The 21,617-nt window shown below is 46.1% G+C and overlaps 1 protein-coding gene across 1 annotated transcript in view; it reads left to right on the top strand.

Annotated features, from left to right (window-relative positions):
- Window positions 1-21,617, top strand: part of LOC138974461 (mucin-5AC-like) — a 40,482-nt gene that overhangs the window by 7,642 nt on the left and 11,223 nt on the right. Inside the window, exons 7-9 of the mRNA XM_070347179.1 lie at window positions 11,087-12,346; window positions 13,111-13,430; window positions 14,168-14,284. Of these exons, the coding sequence (XP_070203280.1) occupies window positions 11,087-12,346; window positions 13,111-13,430; window positions 14,168-14,284 (1,697 nt within the window). The remainder of the gene's footprint in view (window positions 1-11,086; window positions 12,347-13,110; window positions 13,431-14,167; window positions 14,285-21,617) is intronic.

The raw sequence follows: 21,617 nt of genomic DNA, 5'->3' as shown, positions 1-21,617 counted from the left end.
CTCTCGCAGTCATACAATTTAATAGAGACAACAAAAGTATAAGTTTCAGACGCCTGTTTATGTAAATACTCGCCACCTCCCTCGAGACTTCACTCAAAATATGTTCTTTTACGTTCACAAAACGTAAAAAACCCGTGGTCACTGACAAAATGCCAGTTAGAATATAGAAAATTATAGTAACACGCTGATCCCGTGTAAAGATAAGAAAATACGACTGTTCTGCTCCAAAAGTGCTAGTTCATGCAGGTGTCACACACCCCACGTCGTCCCTACTCGAGTATAATCACAGATAACATAAAAGACAACGGTGGTCAACGGGGTGCATAAGACATGGTGCACTTAGCTTTCTTTCGCCACTGGGTGGACGTCCTGTAATTAGTCTTTTAGCCTCCACAACTGCTCCGTCGAATGAAGTGCTGGTTAGCGTGGTGACGAAGCAGGGAACTGTGGAGGCATCAGGCGCCGCACCCAGTCGCTGGTTAGCTGGTTAGCCGGTTCGCTGGTTAGCTGGTTAGCCGGTTCGCTGGTTAGCCGGTGTGCTGGTTAGCGTGGTCCCTCAGAAGGCAGCCGAATAGAAGTTAGGAAAACGAAGGCTGCAAACAGAAAGCATCGGTGCACTAAACATGTCAGCTACCCCTCACCCTCCACCTTTAAACATGTCATCTTTACATATCTCATCGAGCACGTGGGCCTGCACAAAATTAATGGACTTTTCACAACAACAAAACAGCCGTCTTTTCGTCTTTCTCTCCCTATCTGCAAAAACCATATACAGATTAGTATTTTAGCGTCACAGAGAGCAAATTATGCGCTAACCTGGAGAGAACAACAGAGAGTATTTCATTCCACAAACACAGACTCGTCAACAGCGTTATATACTGATTTATTACCTCAAACAGCCTATGAATGTAGCACTCTCATGGAAGCAAAACCCGCTTCCTCCCTGGAATGGCCTCTGTTCGTCAACAGTGACAACAACATCCAATAAACCCTTGCCGAATACTTATGCGAAGACCGTCGCACGGCGAAGGAAAGATTTGACGACTCGTCCTCAGCAAAACATGTGGCAGTGAGAAGGTGATAACTAGTAGAAGTTCCCCTAGAGTGCCGAATATCCTATTCGGTGAAATCCATCATACTCTAGAAACTGTGTATTCACGAAACTCCCGTGCGCGCTGTCAGCGAAAAACCGTCAACTCTCGACAGCAAAAAACACGCCGTGAAATTCGTGCACCCCAAACATCCGTGGTCGTTGAGCGCTGTCAGCAAAACCCTGCCGTAGCCCAATCTCACGCACAGGCGCTTTCAGTCGCAATTTGACCAAGAGAAGGCACCCCACTGAGTGACACTTTCTTGGTCTATGTCACCAGATCGTGACAATCAGCATTGTACTCAAAGGGACTCTTGGCTAGATCAGCATTGCACTCAAAGGAACTCTTGGCTAGATCAGCATTGTACTCAAAGGAACTCTTGGCTAGATCAGCATTGCACTCAAAGGAACTCTTGGCTAGATCAGCATTGCACTCAAAGGAACTCTTGGCTAGATCAGCATTGCACTCAAAGGAACTCTTGGCTAGATCAGCATTGCACTCAAAGGAACTCTTGGCTAGATCAGCATTGTACTCAAAGGAACTCGTGGCTAGATCAGCATTGCGTTCAGAGGAACTCGTGGCTAGATCAGCATTGCACTCAAAGGAACTCTTGGCTAGATCAGCATTGCACTCAAAGGAACTCTTGGCTAGATCAGCATTGCACTCAAAAGAACTCTTGGCTAGATCAGCATTGCACTCAAAGGAACTCTAGGCTAGATCAGCATTGCACTCAAAGGAACTCTTGGCTAGTTCAGCATTGCACTCAAAGGAACTCTTGGCTAGATCAGCATTGTACTCAAAGGAACTCGTGGCTAGATCAGCATTGCACTCAAAGGAACTCTTGGCTAGATGAGAATTGCACGCAAAGGAACTCTTGGCTAGATCAGCATTGTACTCAAAGGAACTCTTGGCTAGATCAGCATTGCACTCAAAGGAATTCTTGGCTAGATCAGCATTGCACTCAGAGGAACTCTTGGCTAGATCAGCATTGCACTCAAAGGAACTCTTGGCTAAATCAGCATTGCACTCAGAGGAATTCGTGGCTAGATCAGCACCCCCCGCGGGTTAGGGGGAGTCCCATATTGGTTGGGACTAGAAAGAATTTACCCGATGCTAACCAGCATGTCGTAAGAGGCGACTAACGGTTCTGTTTCTTCTCTTCTTTTGTCTTATTTCTGCCTTACCAGTCCTTTCACCTATATTTCCTTCCAAGAAAACTCTCCCTACTATTCCCTGCAGTTTTCCAATTCTTTTCTTGTTGTCTTATTTCTACCTGACTGGATCCATCACCTTTATTTCACTTACCAAAAGTCTTCTTTTCCACATCCTTATTTCTCTGCACCCCGGGGGCATGTCGAATGAGGCGACTAACGGATTCTGTTTCTCCTTTAACCCTTGTTAAGTGGTTCTTGTATAGAATATAGTCAATGTTTGTAAAGATTTTAGTCAAGCAGTATGTAAGAAATGTTTAGTCCTTTGTACTGGAAACTTGCATTCTCCCAGTAAGGTCATATATTGTACTACGTTGCAAGCCCCTGGAGCAATTTTTTGATTAGTGCTTTTGTGAACAAGAAACACTTAACAAGTGGCTCTATCCCATCTCCCCCCTTTCCCCTATCCCATCTCCCCCCTTTCCCTCGTCGCGATATAACCTTCGTGGTTGAAAACGACGTTAAACACCAAATAAAGAAAGAAAGAAAGGCTAGATCAGCATTGTACTCAAAGCTAGATCAGCAATACACTCAAAGGAACTCTTGGCTAGATCAGCATTGCACTCAGAGGAACTCTTGGCTAGATCAGCATTGCACTCAAAGGAACTCTTGGCTAGATCAGCATTGCACTCAAAGGAACTCTTGGCTAGATCAGCATTGCACTCAAAGGACTTCTTGGCTAGATCAGCATTGCACTCAGAGGAACTCTTGGCTAGATCAGCATTGCACTCAAAGGAACTCTTGGCTAGATCAGCATTGCACTCAAAAGAACTCTTGGCTAGATCAGCATTGCACTCAAAGGAACTCTTGGCTAGATCAGCATTGCACTCAAAGGAACTCTTGGCTAGTTCAGCATTGCACTCAAAGGAACTCTTGGCTAGATCAGCATTGCACTCAAAGGAACTCTTGGCTAGATCAGCATTGCACTCAAAGGAACTCTTGGCTAGATCAGCATTGCACTCAAAGGAACTCTTGGCTAGATCAGCATTGCACTCAAAGGAATTCTTGGCTAGTCCAGCATTGCACTCAAAGGAACTCTTGGCTAGATCAGCATTGTACTCAAAGGAACTCGTTGCTAGATCAGCATTGCACTCAGAGGAACTCGTGGCTAGATCAGCATTGCACTCAAAGGAACTCGTGGCTAGATCAGCATTGTACTCAAAGGAACTCGTGGCTAGATCAGCATTGCACTCAAAGGAACTCGTGGCTAGATCAGCATTGCACTCAAAGGAACTCGTGGCTAGATCAGCATTGCGTTCAGAGGAACTCGTGGCTAGATCAGCATTGCACTCAAAGGACTTCTTGGCTAGATCAGCATTGTACTCAAAGGAACTCTTGGCTAGATCAGCATTGCCCTCAAAGGAATTATTGGCTAGATCAGCATTGTACTCAAAGGAACTCTTGGCTTAAGTTTTTTGTATGTTGGTCAAAAATGCAAATAACAATTTTTGAGTCACTTGAGAAAATGTGACTCTATGTAATCGGTCAGTGTTAGTCTGTCCGGCCGGCCGTCTGGCCGGCCGGCCGTCCGTAGACACCACCTTAACGTTGGACTTTTCTCGGAAACTATCAAAGCGATCGGGCTCATATTTTGTTTAGTCGTGACCTCCAATGACCTCTACACTTTAACGATGGTTTCGTTGACCTTTGACCTTTTTCAAGGTCACAGGTCAGCGTCAAAGGAAAAATTAGACATTTTATATCTTTGACAAAGTTCATCGGATGTGATTGAAACTTTGTAGGATTATTGTTTACATCAAAGTATTTACATCTGTAGCCTTTTACGAACGTTATCAGAAAAACAAGGGAGATAACTAGCCTTTTCTGTTCGGCAACACACAACTTAACGTTGGGCTTTTCTCGGAAACTATAAAAGTGACCGGGCTCAAATTTTATGTGAACGTGACTCATTGTGTTGTGAATAGCAATTTCTTCCTGTCCATCTGATGCCTCATATAATATTCAGAACTGCGAAAGTGACTCGATCGAGCGTTTGCTCTTCTTGTTATTTATCAATTCAAAGTTTTATCGTGTGCAGGTCAGTACATGTTGCTGAACTTGCTGACCAGTCCCTGCACTGCTGTGTCCAGTGTGTCATGTATAGAGTGTTGATTGTGTGTTGTCCTAACACGCTGACCAGTCCCACCACTGCTGTGTCCAGTGTGTCATGTATAGAGTGTTGACCAGTCCCACCACTGCTGTGTCCAGTGTGTTGTCCTAACACGCTGACCAGTCCCTGCACTGCTGTGTCCAGTGTGTCATGTATAGAGTGTTGACCAGTCCCACCACTGCTGTGTCCAGTGTGTCATGTATAGAGTGTTGACCAGTCCCACCACTGCTGTGTCCAGTGTGTCATGTATACAGTGTTGACCAGTCCCACCACTGCTGTGTCCAGTGTGTCATGTATACAGTGTTGACCAGTCCCTGCACTGCTGAGTCCAGTGTGTTGTCCTAACACGCTGACCAGTCCCTGCACTGCTGTGTCCAGTGTGTCATGTATACAGTGTTGACCAGTCCCTGCACTGCTGTGTCCAGTGTGTCATGTATAGAGTGTTGACCAGTCCCACCACTGCTGTGTCCAGTGTGTTGTCCTAACACGCTGACCAGTCCCACCACTGCTGTGTCCAGTGTGTCATGTATACAGTGTTGACCAGTCCCTGCACTGCTGTGTCCAGTGTGTCATGTATAGAGTGTTGACCAGTCCCACCACTGCTGTGTCCAGTGTGTCATGTATAGAGTGTTGACCAGTCCCACCACTGCTGAGTCCAGTGTGTCATGTATACAGTGTTGACCAGTCCCTGCACTGCTGTGTCCAGTGTGTCATGTATACAGTGTTGACCAGTCCCTGCACTGCTGTGTCCAGTGTGTCATGTATACAGTGTTGACCAGTCCCTGCACTGCTGTGTCCAGTGTGTCATGTATACAGTGTTGATTGTTTGTTGTCCTAACACGCTGACCAGTCCCACCACTGCTGAGTCCAGTGTGTCATGTATACAGTGTTGACCAGTCCCTGCACTGCTGTGTCCAGTGTGTCATGTATACAGTGTTGACCAGTCCCACCACTGCTGTGTCCAGTGTGTCATGTATAGAGTGTTGATTGTGTGTTGTCCTAACACGCTGACCAGTCCCACCACTGCTGAGTCCAGTGTGTCATGTATAGAGTGTTGATTGTGTTGTCCTAACACGCTGACCAGTCCCTGCACTGCTGTGTCCAGTGTGTCATGTATACAGTGTTGACCAGTCCCACCACTGCTGTGTCCAGTGTGTCATGTATACAGTGTTGACCAGTCCCACCACTGCTGTGTCCAGTGTGTCATGTATAGAGTGTTGATTGTGTGTTGTCCTAACACGCTGACCAGTCCCACCACTGCTGAGTCCAGTGTGTCATGTATACAGTGTTGACCAGTCCCACCACTGCTGTGTCCAGTGTGTCATGTATACAGTGTTGACCAGTCCCACCACTGCTGAGTCCAGTGTGTCATGTATAGAGTGTTGATTGTGTGTTGTCCTAACACGCTGACCAGTCCCACCACTGCTGAGTCCAGTGTGTCATGTATACAGTGTTGACCAGTCCCACCACTGCTGTGTCCAGTGTGTCATGTATAGAGTGTTGATTGTGTGTTGTCCTAACACGCTGACCAGTCCCACCACTGCTGTGTCCAGTGTGTCATGTATACAGTGTTGACCAGTCCCACCACTGCTGTGTCCAGTGTGTCATGTATACAGTGTTGACCAGTCCCACCACTGCTGAGTCCAGTGTGTCATGTATAGAGTGTTGATTGTGTGTTGTCCTAACACGCTGACCAGTCCCACCACTGCTGTGTCCAGTGTGTCATGTATACAGTGTTGACCAGTCCCACCACTGCTGTGTCCAGTGTGTCATGTATACAGTGTTGACCAGTCCCACCACTGCTGAGTCCAGTGTGTCATGTATAGAGTGTTGATTGTGTGTTGTCCTAACACGCTGACCAGTCCCACCACTGCTGTGTCCAGTGTGTCATGTATACAGTGTTGACCAGTCCCACCACTGCTGTGTCCAGTGCGTCATGTATAGAGTGTTGACCAGTCCCTGCACTGCTGTGTCCAGTGTGTCATGAATACAGTGTTGATTGTGTGCTGTCCTAACACGCTGACCAGTCCCACCACTGCTGTGTCCAGTGTGTCATGTATACAGTGTTGACCAGTCCCACCACTGCTGTGTCCAGTGTGTCATGTATACAGTGTTGACCAGTCCCACCACTGCTGTGTCCAGTGTGTCATGTATACAGTGTTGACCAGTCCCACCACTGCTGTGTCCAGTGTGTCATGTATACAGTGCTGACCAGTCCCACCACTGCTGTGTCCAGTGTGTCATGTATAGAGTGTTGATTGTGTGTTGTCCTAACACGCTGACCAGTCCCACCACTGCTGTGTCCAGTGTGTCATGTATACAGTGTTGACCAGTCCCACCACTGCTGTGTCCAGTGTGTCATGTATACAGTGTTGACCAGTCCCTGCACTGCTGTGTCCAGTGTGTCATGTATACAGTGTTGACCAGTCCCACCACTGCTGTGTCCAGTGTGTCATGTATAGAGTGTTGACCAGTCCCACCACTGCTGAGTCCAGTGTGTCATGTATACAGTGTTGACCAGTCCCACCACTGCTGTGTCCAGTGTGTCATGTATACAGTGTTGACCAGTCCCTGCACTGCTGTGTCCAGTGTGTCATGTATACAGTGTTGACCAGTCCCACCACTGCTGTGTCCAGTGTGTCATGTATACAGTGTTGACCAGTCCCACCACTGCTGTGTCCAGTGTGTCATGTATAGAGTGTTGATTGTGTGTTGTCCTAACACGCTGACCAGTCCCACCACTGCTGAGTCCAGTGTGTCATGTATACAGTGTTGACCAGTCCCACCACTGCTGAGTCCAGTGTGTCATGTATACAGTGTTGACCAGTCCCACCACTGCTGAGTCCAGTGTGTCATGTATACAGTGTTGACCAGTCCCACCACTGCTGAGTCCAGTGTGTCATGTATACAGTGTTGACCAGTCCCACCACTGCTGAGTCCAGTGTGTCATGTATACAGTGTTGACCAGTCCCTGCACTGCTGTGTCCAGTGTGTCATGTATAGAGTGTTGATTGTGTGTTGTCCTAACACGCTGACCAGTCCCACCACTGCTGAGTCCAGTGTGTCATGTATAGAGTGTTGACCAGTCCCACCACTGCTGTGTCCAGTGTGTCATGTATAGAGTGTTGATTGTGTGTTGTCCTAACACGCTGACCAGTCCCACCACTGCTGTGTCCAGTGTGTCATGTATACAGTGTTGACCAGTCCCACCACTGCTGTGTCCAGTGTGTCATGTATACAGTGTTGACCAGTCCCACCACTGCTGTGTCCAGTGTGTCATGTATAGAGTGTTGACCAGTCCCACCACTGCTGTGTCCAGTGTGTCATGTATAGAGTGTTGACCAGTCCCACCACTGCTGTGTCCAGTGTGTCATGTATACAGTGTTGACCAGTCCCACCACTGCTGTGTCCAGTGTGTCATGTATACAGTGTTGACCAGTCCCACCACTGCTGTGTCCAGTGTGTTGTCCTAACACGCTGACCAGTCCCTGCACTGCTGTGTCCAGTGTGTCATGTATACAGTGTTGACCAGTCCCACCACTGCTGAGTCCAGTGTGTCATGTATAGAGTGTTGATTGTGTGTTGTCCTAACACGCTGACCAGTCCCACCACTGCTGAGTCCAGTGTGTCATGTATACAGTGTTGACCAGTCCCACCACTGCTGTGTCCAGTGTGTCATGTATACAGTGTTGACCAGTCCCTGCACTGCTGTGTCCAGTGTGTCATGTATACAGTGTTGACCAGTCCCACCACTGCTGTGTCCAGTGTGTCATGTATACAGTGTTGACCAGTCCCTGCACTGCTGTGTCCAGTGTGTCATGTATAGAGTGTTGATTGTGTGTTGTCCTAACACGCTGACCAGTCCCACCACTGCTGTGTCCAGTGTGTCATGTATACAGTGTTGACCAGTCCCACCACTGCTGTGTCCAGTGTGTCATGTATACAGTGTTGATTGTGTGTTGTCCTAACACGCTGACCAGTCCCACCACTGCTGAGTCCAGTGTGTCATGTATACAGTGTTGACCAGTCCCACCACTGCTGTGTCCAGTGTGTCATGTATACAGTGTTGACCAGTCCCACCACTGCTGTGTCCAGTGTGTCATGTATACAGTGTTGATTGTGTGTTGTCCTAACACGCTGACCAGTCCCACCACTGCTGTGTCCAGTGTGTCATGTATACAGTGTTGACCAGTCCCACCACTGCTGTGTCCAGTGTGTCATGTATACAGTGTTGACCAGTCCCTGCACTGCTGTGTCCAGTGTGTCATGTATAGAGTGTTGACCAGTCCCACCACTGCTGTGTCCAGTGTGTCATGTATACAGTGTTGACCAGTCCCTGCACTGCTGTGTCCAGTGTGTCATGTATACAGTGTTGACCAGTCCCTGCACTGCTGTGTCCAGTGTGTCATGTATACAGTGTTGACCAGTCCCACCACTGCTGTGTCCAGTGTGTCATGTATAGAGTGTTGATTGTGTGTTGTCCTAACACGCTGACCAGTCCCACCACTGCTGTGTCCAGTGTGTCATGTATACAGTGTTGACCAGTCCCACCACTGCTGTGTCCAGTGTGTCATGTATAGAGTGTTGATTGTGTGTTGTCCTAACACGCTGACCAGTCCCACCACTGCTGTGTCCAGTGTGTCATGTATACAGTGTTGACCAGTCCCACCACTGCTGAGTCCAGTGTGTCATGTATACAGTGTTGACCAGTCCCACCACTGCTGAGTCCAGTGTGTCATGTATACAGTGTTGACCAGTCCCACCACTGCTGTGTCCAGTGTGTCATGTATAGAGTGTTGACCAGTCCCACCACTGCTGTGTCCAGTGTGTCATGTATACAGTGCTGACCAGTCCCACCACTGCTGTGTCCAGTGTGTCATGTATACAGTGTTGACCAGTCCCACCACTGCTGTATCCAGTGTGTCATGTATAGAGTGTTGACCAGTCCCACCACTGCTGAGTCCAGTGTGTCATGTATAGAGTGTTGACCAGTCCCACCACTGCTGTGTCCAGTGTGTCATGTATACAGTGTTGACCAGTCCCACCACTGCTGAGTCCAGTGTGTCATGTATACAGTGTTGACCAGTCCCACCACTGCTGTGTCCAGTGTGTTGTCCTAACACGCTGACCAGTCCCACCACTGCTGTGTCCAGTGTGTCATGTATACAGTGTTGACCAGTCCCACCACTGCTGTGTCCAGTGTGTCATGTATAGAGTGTTGACCAGTCCCACCACTGCTGAGTCCAGTGTGTCATGTATACAGTGTTGATTGTGTGTTGTCCTAACACGCTGACCAGTCCCACCACTGCTGTGTCCAGTGTGTCATGTATAGAGTGTTGACCAGTCCCACCACTGCTGAGTCCAGTGTGTCATGTATAGAGTGTTGACCAGTCCCACCACTGCTGTGTCCAGTGTGTTGTCCTAACACGCTGACCAGTCCCACCACTGCTGAGTCCAGTGTGTCATGTATAGAGTGTTGACCAGTCCCACCACTGCTGAGTCCAGTGTGTCATGTATACAGTGTTGATTGTGTTTTGTCCTAACACGCTGACCAGTCCCACCACTGCTGTGTCCAGTGTGTCATGTATACAGTGTTGACCAGTCCCACCACTGCTGAGTCCAGTGTGTCATGTATACAGTGTTGACCAGCCCCTGCACTGCTGTGTCCAGTGTGTCATGTATACAGTGTTGACCAGTCCCACCACTGCTGTGTCCAGTGTGTCATGTATACAGTGTTGACCAGTCCCTGCACTGCTGTGTCCAGTGTGTCATGTATACAGTGTTGACCAGTCCCACCACTGCTGAGTCCAGTGTGTCATGTATACAGTGTTGACCAGTCCCTGCACTGCTGTGTCCAGTGTGTCATGTATACAGTGCTGACCAGTCCCACCACTGCTGTGTCCAGTGTGTCATGGATACAGTGTTGATTGTGTGTTGTCCTAACACGCTGACCAGTCCCACCACTGCTGTGTCCAGTGTGTCATGTATACAGTGTTGACCAGTCCCACCACTGCTGTGTCCAGTGTGTCATGTATACAGTGTTGACCAGTCCCTGCACTGCTGTGTCCAGTGTGTCATGTATACAGTGTTGACCAGTCCCACCACTGCTGTGTCCAGTGTGTCATGTATACAGTGTTGACCAGTCCCTGCACTGCTGTGTCCAGTGTGTCATGTATAGAGTGTTGACCAGTCCCACCACTGCTGTGTCCAGTGTGTCATGTATACAGTGTTGATTGTGTGTTGTCCTAACACGCTGACCAGTCCCACCACTGCTGTGTCCAGTGTGTCATGTATACAGTGTTGACCAGTCCCACCACTGCTGTGTCCAGTGTGTCATGTATACAGTGTTGACCAGTCCCACCACTGCTGTGTCCAGTGTGTCATGTATAGAGTGTTGACCAGTCCCTGCACTGCTGAGTCCAGTGTGTTGTCCTAACACGCTGACCAGTCCCTGCACTGCTGAGTCCAGTGTGTCATGTATACAGTGTTGACCAGTCCCACCACTGCTGAGTCCAGTGTGTCATGTATACAGTGTTGATTGTGTGTTGTCCTAACACGCTGACCAGTCCCACCACTGCTGTGTCCAGTGTGTCATGTATACAGTGTTGACCAGTACCTGCACTGCTGTGTCCAGTGTGTCATGTATACAGTGTTGATTGTGTTTTGTCCTACAGGTCAGAACATGTTGCTGAACCCGCTGACCAGCCCCACCACTGCTGTGTCGTCAGCCTCGCCCTCTGTGTCTGCCATGGGAGGCCACCCTCAGGACGCGGCCAGCCCCGACAAACTCCCGGTCAACATCGGCCTGGGCGGCCTCATTCAGATTGCCATGCAGAACGCCGGCATCACGCAGATGGACACGTCCCAACAACCAAGCCCCGCCCCCGTCAACGACCTTCAGGCTGACCTCAGCTTGGAGTCAAGGTCACAGCTGATGGACGAAGGTCACGACGCGTTGCAGACACTGGCGTCAGTGGCCTCCAACACAGTTAGCCAGTCGGCCATGATGTTCCCGTCGTCAGGGGTGCTGCATATGGGGGGTGGGAGCAGCAACGCGGGGGTGTCCTTCGCCTCTGCTCCCAGCACTGTCACCGTGGCAACGTCCGCCATGAACCAGAACACGCCCATCATGTCTGTCGGGCAGTCAGCGTCTCAGCCCTCATCCCAAGCCGGCATGCTCATGGGCATGAACTTCCTCAACTCCCTAAACCAGAATGCCGGTTTGGGGATGGTTGGCCAGGGTCAGAACCAGAATACTGGTTTAGGAATGATGAACCAGGGCCAGAACCAAAATAACGGTTTGGGTATGGTTAGCCAGGGCCAGAACCAGAATAACGGTTTGGGTATGGTGAACCAGGGACAGAACCAGAATAACGGTTTGGGCATGGTGAACCAGGGTCAGAACCAGGTCATGTTGCCCGGTGCGGGTCAGAGTGCGTCTGTACCCAACACGAGTGGTTTAGCGGCAGGGACCATTTTGCTCAACCAGCAAGGCAATATGCTCATCATCAACGAAAATGGTGTGCCGGTACCGTACGATTCCGCTACGGGTACGGCGGTTCAGAGTGACAAGATGTCGGCTATAGGAGGTTTGGGCGGTGGTGTGGGCGGTGCTCTGGGCGGTGGTGTGGGCGGTGCCATGTCCGTGTTGGACCAGCAGCACCAGGCGTTGCTAAACAGCGGTGCCCTCACGCTGGGCAAAGCCGACCACTCCGTGTCGTCAGCCCTGGCCTCGCTCAGCGTGTCTCAGCCACAGTCACTCCTCGCCGGCATGAACCAACAGATGGGGGGCGGCATCAACTTCCTCGGCTCACAGCTCCTTACCCAGAATGCCCTGCAGTCCCTGGCGGTGCAGCAGGGAAACCAGGGTGGCGGTTATCTCAACCAGCAGTTGTTACAGTCCATGGGGGTGTCCTTCCCTGGTATGATGGCAGGTGAGATATCCATATTTGTTTTGACCAAAATCAAGAAGAAATAGGTTGATTCATGTATTGTGTTTTAAAACATTTTTGTACTGGCTCCAGGATAAAAAAAAGAAACTTGATGAAGAACCATAAGAAGAACAATGCAATGGTTGATTGTGTGCTTGCCACAAGAAAGAAGAACAAGATGGTTTATCAACAAACTGTCCTTCGCTTGGTTCTTCAACAATGTGTTTTGAGTCTGCTAGTGCTATTGCTGAAGATTGAATTCAGCTCTTAGCCAGAGGTAATCATATGTAGAATGTGAACACCTTCACTATGATAGTATGTCAGATTTTAAATAAAATACCATTCGCTGTAAGTTTTACTTAATGATAAAGTGTATAAACAAACAAACAAAAGTGTTCATCCGCCTTATTCTCATCCGCCTTATTCTCATCCGCCTTATTCTCATCCGCCTTATTCTCATCCGCCTTATTCTCATCCGCCTTATTCTCATCCGCCTTATTCTCATCCGCCTTATTCTCATCCGCCTTATTCTCATCCGCCTTATTCTCATCCGCCTTATTCTCATCCGCCTTATTCTCATCCGCCTTATTCTCATCCGCCTTATTCTCATCCGCCTTATTCTCATCCGCCTTATTCTCATCCGCCTTATTCTCATCCGCCTTATTCTCATCCGCCTTATTCTCATCCGCCTTATTCTCATCCGCCTTATTCTCATCCGCCTTATTCTCATCCGCCTTATTCTCATCCCAAACCCTCATGTTTGCCAGGGTCTGCAGCAGGGGGTGTGAGCAACAACAGTAACGGCCAGGCCACGCAGGCTATTCCAGGAAGCGGACCGACAGGCCTGGCTCAGGCAGGAGGCAACTTTGTGTTCCCGGGCAACCAGGGGGGCGGCATGATGACGCTGAACACGCTTCCCAGCACCCCCCAGCACCTGCCCTCAGCCTTCGTGCTGCCCAACGGCCAGGTGATCCCCGTGGTGTCCAACCCCCAGATGGTGGGCCAGGGCCAGCAAGGGGCAAACCCACCAGCCCCCGGGCAGCTCCAGCTACCTGCAATGGCTGGCGGGCAGGGAGGAGCGGGACAGGTTAGCATGGGGGATGGTGGTTTTTAAAAATATTTGATGGTGTTGAGGGGGTATGGGGATGTTTGCGTGTGTCAGGATATGTTGGTGTGTCAGGATATGTTGGTGTGTCAGGATATGTTGGTGTGTCAGGATATGTTGGTGTGTCGGTATACATGTAAACCAGAACTTCCTTTATAGATGACTTTCTTCCTCTTGCTGTGTGTGTGTGTCACTGTGTGTGTGTGTCCTGGTGTGTCACTGTGTGTGTGTGTCCTGGTGTGTCACTGTGTGTGTGTCACTGTGTGTCCTGGTGTGTCACTGTGTGTGTGTCACTGTGTGTCCTGGTGTGTCATTGTGTGTGTGTGTCCTGGTGTGTCACTGTGTGTGTGTCCTGGTGTGTCACTGTGTGTGTGTGTGTGTCACTGTGTGTGTGTGTGTGTGTGAAGAATACAGACGGACTGTGATTGCCATGTGCAGGTGATACAGATGGATCCCAGTGGATGTGTGTGTGTGTGTGTGAAGAATACAGACGGACTGTGATTGCCATGTGCAGGTGATACAGACGGACTGTGATTGCCATGTGCAGGCGATACAGACGGACTGTGATTGCCATGTGCAGGTGATACAGACGGACTGTGATTGCCATGTGCAGGCGATACAGATGGATCCCAGTGGATGTGTGTGTGTGTGTGTGTGTGTGTGTGTGTGTGTGTGTGTGTGTGTGAAGAATACAGACGGACTGTGATTGCCATGTGCAGGTGATACAGATGGATCCCAGTGGAAACCCCAACGCTCCGCACATCATCTTCGGTCCTAACGGCATTCAGATGGCGGCGCCCTCTGCTGGCCAGGGCGCCTTGACACAGCAGCAGCAGGTAGGATAACTCCTGGTGTACATGGGTTTTGCTGGAGTACTCTCCCTTCCTTGTGTTCTGTCTACGAGGATATGTACCTGTCTGGTTCTCTTTGTCAATTTTCTCGTCATTGCATTGATTTTAAATGTTTTAACATAGAGGGGGAATCGAGACGAGGGTCGTGGTGTATGTGTGTGTGTGTGTGTGTGTGTGTGTCTGTCTGTCTGTCAGTGCATGTGTGTGTGTAGAGTGATTCAGACTAAACTACTGGACCGATCTTTATGAAATTTGACATGAGAGTTCCTGAGAATGATATCCCCGGACTTTTTTTTCATTTTTTCGATAAATACCTTTGATGACGTCATATCCAGCTTTTTGTAAAAGTTGAGGCGGCACTGTCACACCCTCATTTTTCAATCAAATTGATTGAAATTTTGGCCAAGCAATCTTCGGCGAAGGCCGGACTTTGGTATTGCATTTCAGCTTGGTGGCTTAAAAACTAATGAATGAGTTTGGTCATTAAAAATCGGAAACTTGTAATTAAAATCATTTATTTATTAAATGATCCAAAAACAATTTCATCTTATTCTTCGTCATTTCCTGATTCCAAAAACATATACATATGTTATATTTGGATTACAAACAAGCTCTGAAAATTAAAGATATGAAAATTATGATTAAAATTAATTTTCTGAAATCAATATAAAAACAATTTCACTTTATTCCTTGTCAGTCCCTGATTCCAAAAACATATACATGTAGATATGATATGTTTGGATTAAAAACAAACTCAGTAAGCTAAAAAGAATAGACATACAGAAAAGCGTGTTATCCTGCTCAGCGCGACCGTTACCGCACTATTCTGCATGGCTTGTCGATTTCACTGCCTTTGCCACAAGCGGTGGACTGACGAAACTACGAGTATGTGGTCTTGGTGAAAAAAGCAGTGCGTTCAGTTTCATTCTGTGAGTTCGACAGCTTGACTAAATGTTGTTATTTCGCCTTACGCGACTTGTTGATTTTTATATTTTAGCCAGGTTTGAAGCATATAAACTCTGTTATGATACCTTCGTGAGTGAGACCACCCATAAGATAACAATATTGTTCAAACCACATGTGTGTATATCGTGTAAAAGAGGTCATGTCAAACTACTTTGGCAGGGACCTGCTTTTTGATGCCAGAGTCACCGAGACAAACGTCATTATGGAAACCCTTTTACGCTATGCTGTTTCTCCTGGTAGAAGTTTTAGAACTTTTACGTCATGCTACACTTTCCAGAGTGACGTGTCTTTGCTTTGACGACAAAGATTGCACGAGGCTTTGGAATAGATGAGTCTTTGCTTTGACGTCAAAGATTGCACGAGGCGTCAAAGATTGCACGAGGCTTTAGAATAGATGAGTCTTTGCTTTGACGTCAAAGATTGCACGAGGCGTCAAAGATTGCACGAGGCGTCAAAGATTGCACGAGGCGTCAAAGATTGCACGAGGCTTTGGAATAGATGAGTCTTTGCTTTGACGTCAAAGATTGCACGAGGCTTTAGAATAGATGAGTCTTTGCTTTGACGTCAAAGATTGCACAGGCTTTAGAATAGATGAGTCTTTGCTTTGACGTCAAAGATTGCACAGGCTGTAGAAGAGATGAGTCTTTGCTTTGACGTCAAAGATTGCACAGGCTGTAGAAGAGATGAGTCTTTGCTTTGACGTCAAAGATTGCACAGGCTTTAGAATAGATGAGTCTTTGCTTTGACGTCAAAGATTGCACGAGGCTTTAGAATAGATGAGTCTTTGCTTTGACGTCAAAGATTGCACAGGCTGTAGAATAGATGAGTCTTTGCTTTGACGTCAAAGATTGCACAGGCTTTAGAATAGATGAGTCTTTGCTTTGACGTCAAAGATTGCACAGGCTTTAGAATAGATGAGTCTTTGCTTTGACGTCAAAGATTGCACAGGCTGTAGAATAGATGAGTCTTTGCTTTGACGTCAAAGATTGCACAGGCTTTAGAATAGATGAGTCTTTGCTTTGACGTCAAAGATTGCACAGGCTTTAGAATAGATGAGTCTTTGCTTTGACGTCAAAGATTGCACGAGGCTTTAGAATAGATGAGTCTTTGCTTTGACGTCAAAGATTGCACAGGCTGTAGAATAGATGAGTCTTTGCTTTGACGTCAAAGATTGCACGAGGCTTTGGAATAGATGAGTCTTTGCTTTGACGTCAAAGATTGCACAGGCTTTAGAATAGATGAGTCTTTGCTTTGACGTCAAAGATTGCACAGGCTTTAGAATAGATGAGTCTTTGCTTTGACGTCAAAGATTGCACAGGCTTTAGAATAGATGAGTCTTTGCTTTGACGTCAAAGATTGCACAGGCTTTAGAATAGATGAGTCTTTGCTTTGACGTCAAAGATTGCACAGGCTGTAGAAGAGATGAGTCTTTGCTTTGACGTCAAAGATTGCACAGGCTGTAGAATAGATGAGTCTTTGCTTTGACGCCAAAGATTGCACGAGGGTTTAGAATAGATGAGTCTTTGCTTTGACGTCAAAGATTGCACAGGCTGTAGAAGAGATGAGTCTTTGCTTTGACGTCAAAGATTGCACAGGCTGTAGAATAGATGAGTCTTTGCTTTGACGTCAAAGATTGCACGAGGGTTTAGAATAAGATTGCACAAGGCGTCAAAGATTGCAAGAGGCGTCAAAGATTGCACGAGGCGTCAAAGATTGCACGAGGCTTTGGAATAGATGAGTCTTTGCTTTGACGTCAAAGATTGCATGAGGCTTTAGAATAGATGAGTCTTTGCTTTGACGTCAAAGATTGCACAGGCTTTAGAATAGATGAGTCTTTGCTTTGACCTCAAAGATTGCACGAGGCTTTAGAATAGATGAGTCTTTGCTTTGACCTCAAAGATTGCACGAGGCTTTAGAATAGATGAGTCTTTGCTTTGACGTCAAAGATTGCACGAGGGTTTAGAATAGATGAGTCTTTGCTTTGACGTCAAAGATTGCACAGGCTTTAGAATAAGATTGCACAAGGCGTCAAAGATTGCAAGAGGCGTCAAAGATTGCACGAGGCGTCAAAGATTGCACAGGCTGTAGAAGAGATGAGTCTTTGCTTTGACGTCAAAGATTGCACGAGGCTTTAGAATAGATGAGTCTTTGCTTTGACGTCAAAGATTGCACAGGCTTTAGAATAGATGAGTCTTTGCTTTGACGTCGAAGATTGCACAGGCTGTAGAATAGATGAGTCTTTGCTTTGACGTCAAAGATTGCACGAGGCTTTAGAATAGATGAGTCTTTGCTTTGACCTCAAAGATTGCACAGGCTGAAGAATAGATGAGTCTTTGCTTTGACGTCAAAGATTGCACGAGGCTTTAGAATAGATGAGTCTTTGCTTTGACCTCAAAGATTGCACGAGGCTTTAGAATAGATGAGTCTTTGCTTTGACCTCAAAGATTGCACAGGCTGAAGAATAGATGAGTCTTTGCTTTGACGTCAAAGACTGCACGAGGCTTTAGAATAGATGAGTCTTTGCTTTGACGTCAAAGATTGCACAGGCTGTAGAATAGATGAGTCTTTGCTTTGACGTCAAAGATTGCACGAGGCTGTAGAATAGATGAGTCTTTGCTTTGACGTCAAAGATTGCACGAGGCTGTAGAATAGATGAGTCTTTGCTTTGACGTCAAAGATTGCACAGGCTGTAGAATAGATGAGTCTTTGCTTTGACGTCAAAGATTGCACAGGCTGTAGAATAGATGAGTCTTTGCTTTGACGTCAAAGATTGCACGAGGCTGTAGAATAGATGAGTCTTTGCTTTGACGTCAAAGATTGCACAGGCTGTAGAATAGATGAGTCTTTGCTTTGACGTCAAAGATTGCACGAGGCTGTAGAATAGATGAGTCTTTGCTTTGACGTCAAAGATTGCACAGGCTGTAGAAGAGATGAGTCTTTGCTTTGACGTCAAAGATTGCACGAGGGTTTAGAATAGATGAGTCTTTGCTTTGACGTCAAAGATTGCACAGGCTTTAGAATAGATGAGTCTTTGCTTTGACGTCAAAGATTGCACGAGGCGTCAGAATAGATGAGTCTTTGCTTTGACGTCAAAGATTGCACGAGGCTTTAGAATAGATGAGTCTTTGCTTTGACGTCAAAGATTGCACAGGCTGTAGAAGAGATGAGTCTTTGCTTTGACGTCAAAGATTGCACGAGGCTTTAGAATAGATGAGTCTTTGCTTTGACGTCAAAGATTGCACGAGGCTTTAGAATAGATGAGTCTTTGCTTTGACCTCAAAGATTGCACGAGGCGTCAGAATAGATGAGTCTTTGCTTTGACCTCAAAGATTGCACGAGGCTTTAGAATAGATGAGTCTTTGCTTTGACCTCAAAGATTGCACAGGCTGTAGAAGAGATGAGTCTTTGCTTTGACGTCAAAGATTGCACGAGGCGTCAAGAGTCTTTGCTTTGACGTCAAAGATTGCACGAGGCGTCAGAATAGATGAGTCTTTGCTTTGGTGAACAGCTCAGATCATGGGTAATTTTAACACCTTCACATTTAAATGCTTATTTTATAGCCATCCATTGAATTGAGAAGAAAACAAAGCATACTAAACTGCTAAGCATGAATCAAACAATAAGAAAATAAAAAGAACCAACAGCATCGTTTTGTATGTGTGGGTACTAAACACGTTTTATTTACAAAACACGGCGGAAAATGGCGACAAATTTGTTGCACAGCGACAGGTCACTTTCTTCAACCAAGGCCAGTACTTTCATACATGACAAAGGAAAGCAAATATGGCCTGAATAATAAAGTTATAGTGTTCCTTTGCGTGTCTGAGTGATAAACTGTTTTAACCAACTATCTTCTGAAACGTAATTGCACTCAGCAGATTTGTCTTCCGCTCATAACTTTCGTGTCACACGGTCTTTGCGACAAACAGATAGATCGCATTCTCGCAGAAAATCATTGACAACACAGACCAGTCATTTTTAGCATTGCATTTGGGAAGGGCTACTATTATAGTGTGTTTTAAGAAAGAAAAACATTACAGTATCGGCAGAACACGACCAAATGAGTTTTCGTGTCACAGCGTTATGGGCGTGAGATTGTGTTCTCACACTGTAGCAACATCATTGACAACACAGATAAGTCTGTTTTAGCATAGACATTGGGAAAGGCTACTATTATAGTGTGTTTTAGGAAAGAAAAACATTATAGTATCAGCAGAACACGACCAAATCATGACAAATGAGTTTGCGTTTTGGGCGTTATGGGCGTTTTTTCACACTGCAGATCATATCTCAAAAACTACGGAGTGGATCTTTATGAAATTTGATATGGATATTTTTGACTGGATTTTCTCATAGAAGGTTTTTCCGTTTATTGATAGGACAGTTTGATGACGTCATATTTTACCGTTTGCCAAAAGGTCGAGGTAGCACTTTCACAGTTACAGTTTTTCATCAATTTGATCGAATTTCTTATCACACAATCTCAGATCTAGGCCGGATTATGGGATTGCATTTCAGTTTGGTCACTTAAAGTTTTGTCATTGAAATGTTTGTTCGAAATATGTCATTTTTTCAAATTTTTAAAAACTAATATTTGAAACAAAAAATTTATATTGGTGTATTCCCTATTGCGTCCTGTATCTAAAACTATATAGTTTTGTTGTTTTGTATTGATAATTATGCTTAAAAATGAAGAAAACCGATAAATAACCACTATCTTTATTTATGAAAAAAGACACTTAAAAACAACTTCTATCTATTCCTTACCATTTTCTGATTCCAAATATATATAGTTTCATGGTGTTTGACGTTGAAAATAGGCTAAAACTTAACAAACTCGAATCGTTGAATGGAAATTATACTTCCAAGCTCCGTGCAGCTGACAACATGATAAAAACACGTCATTTCAAGTGTGGAACACGCTCATGACGTCATACTGAACGGTGATGAATTATGGCTTCACCTTGCGATGTTTCATTTCAAACATGGTAACATTTTTAAAGGGGTTTCTTTCTCAGATTTCTGTTTGCCCTCTGTCTGTCTCTCTATGTCTCCGTCTGTCTGACTGATTCAATTAAATGTGTAATTACTTAGTTTTGCAAAAGTCAAACTAAGTAGGATATACCTAATTGATTCAGGTCTCTAAATTCTTATTGTAAAATTGTGAGTTTTATTCAAAACAAATTTAATTGGTGTTTTAAACTCAATAATGGGGCATGCTGTGATGAGTAGAAGAATGTGTGCTTACGAGCAGAAAAAGCCCATCAAAGTCAAGAATCGTGTTTTTCTTTTTCTATTTTCACCTTGTAGCTTCATACGTACACTAAGCAACAGTGTAGTTCCACTTCCAGTGCAATATCTTGTACTTTAATTTTGACCATCTGTGTAACACTTTATTGACCCATGATCTGAGCTGTTCACTTTGACATCAAAGATTGCACCAGTGCAGCCTGATGATGTCACTTGTTGTTGTGACCCTGACACCTGTCTGTACAGCCTGATGATGTTACTTGTTATTGTGACCCTGACACCTGTCTGTGCAGCCTGATGATGTTACTTGTTATTGTGACACTGACACCTGTCTGTGCAGCCTGATGATGTTACTTGTTATTGTGACCCTGACACCTGTCTGTACGCCTGATGATGTTATTGTGACCCTGACACCTGTCTGTGCAGCATGATGATGTTACTTGTTATTGTGACACTGACACCTGTCTGTACAGCCTGATGATGTTACTTGTTATTGTGACCCTGACACCTGTCTGTGCAGCCTGATGATGTTACTTGTTATTGTGACACTGACACCTGTCTGTGCAGCCTGATGATGTTACTTGTTATTGTGACACTGACACCTGTCTGTACAGCCTGATGATGTTACTTGTTATTGTGACACTGACACCTGTCTGTGCAGCCTGATGATGTTACTTGTTGTTTTGACCCTGACACCTGTCTGTGCAGCCTGATGATGTTACTTGTTATTGTGACACTGACACCTGTCTGTGCAGCCTGATGATGTTACTTGTTATTGTGACACTGACACCTGTCTGTACAGCCTGATGATGTTACTTGTTATTGTGACCCTGACACCTGTCTGTACAGCCTGATGATGTTACTTGTTATTGTGACCCTGACACCTGTCTGTACAGCCTGATGATGTTACTTGTTATTGTGACACTGACACCTGTCTGTACAGCCTGATGATGTTACTTGTTATTGTGACACTGACACCTGTCTGTACAGCCTGATGATGTTACTTGTTATTGTGACCCTGACATCTGTCTGTGCAGCCTGATGATGTTACTTGTTATTGTGACACTGACACCTGTCTGTACAGCCTGATGATGTTACTTGT

Source organism: Littorina saxatilis, linkage group LG8 (assembly GCF_037325665.1).
Source record: "Littorina saxatilis isolate snail1 linkage group LG8, US_GU_Lsax_2.0, whole genome shotgun sequence".
Classification (NCBI taxonomy): Eukaryota; Metazoa; Mollusca; class Gastropoda; order Littorinimorpha; family Littorinidae; genus Littorina; species Littorina saxatilis.
The sequence above is the reverse complement of the archived record's forward strand: the minus strand, read 5'-3'. Positions and strand labels throughout refer to the sequence as shown.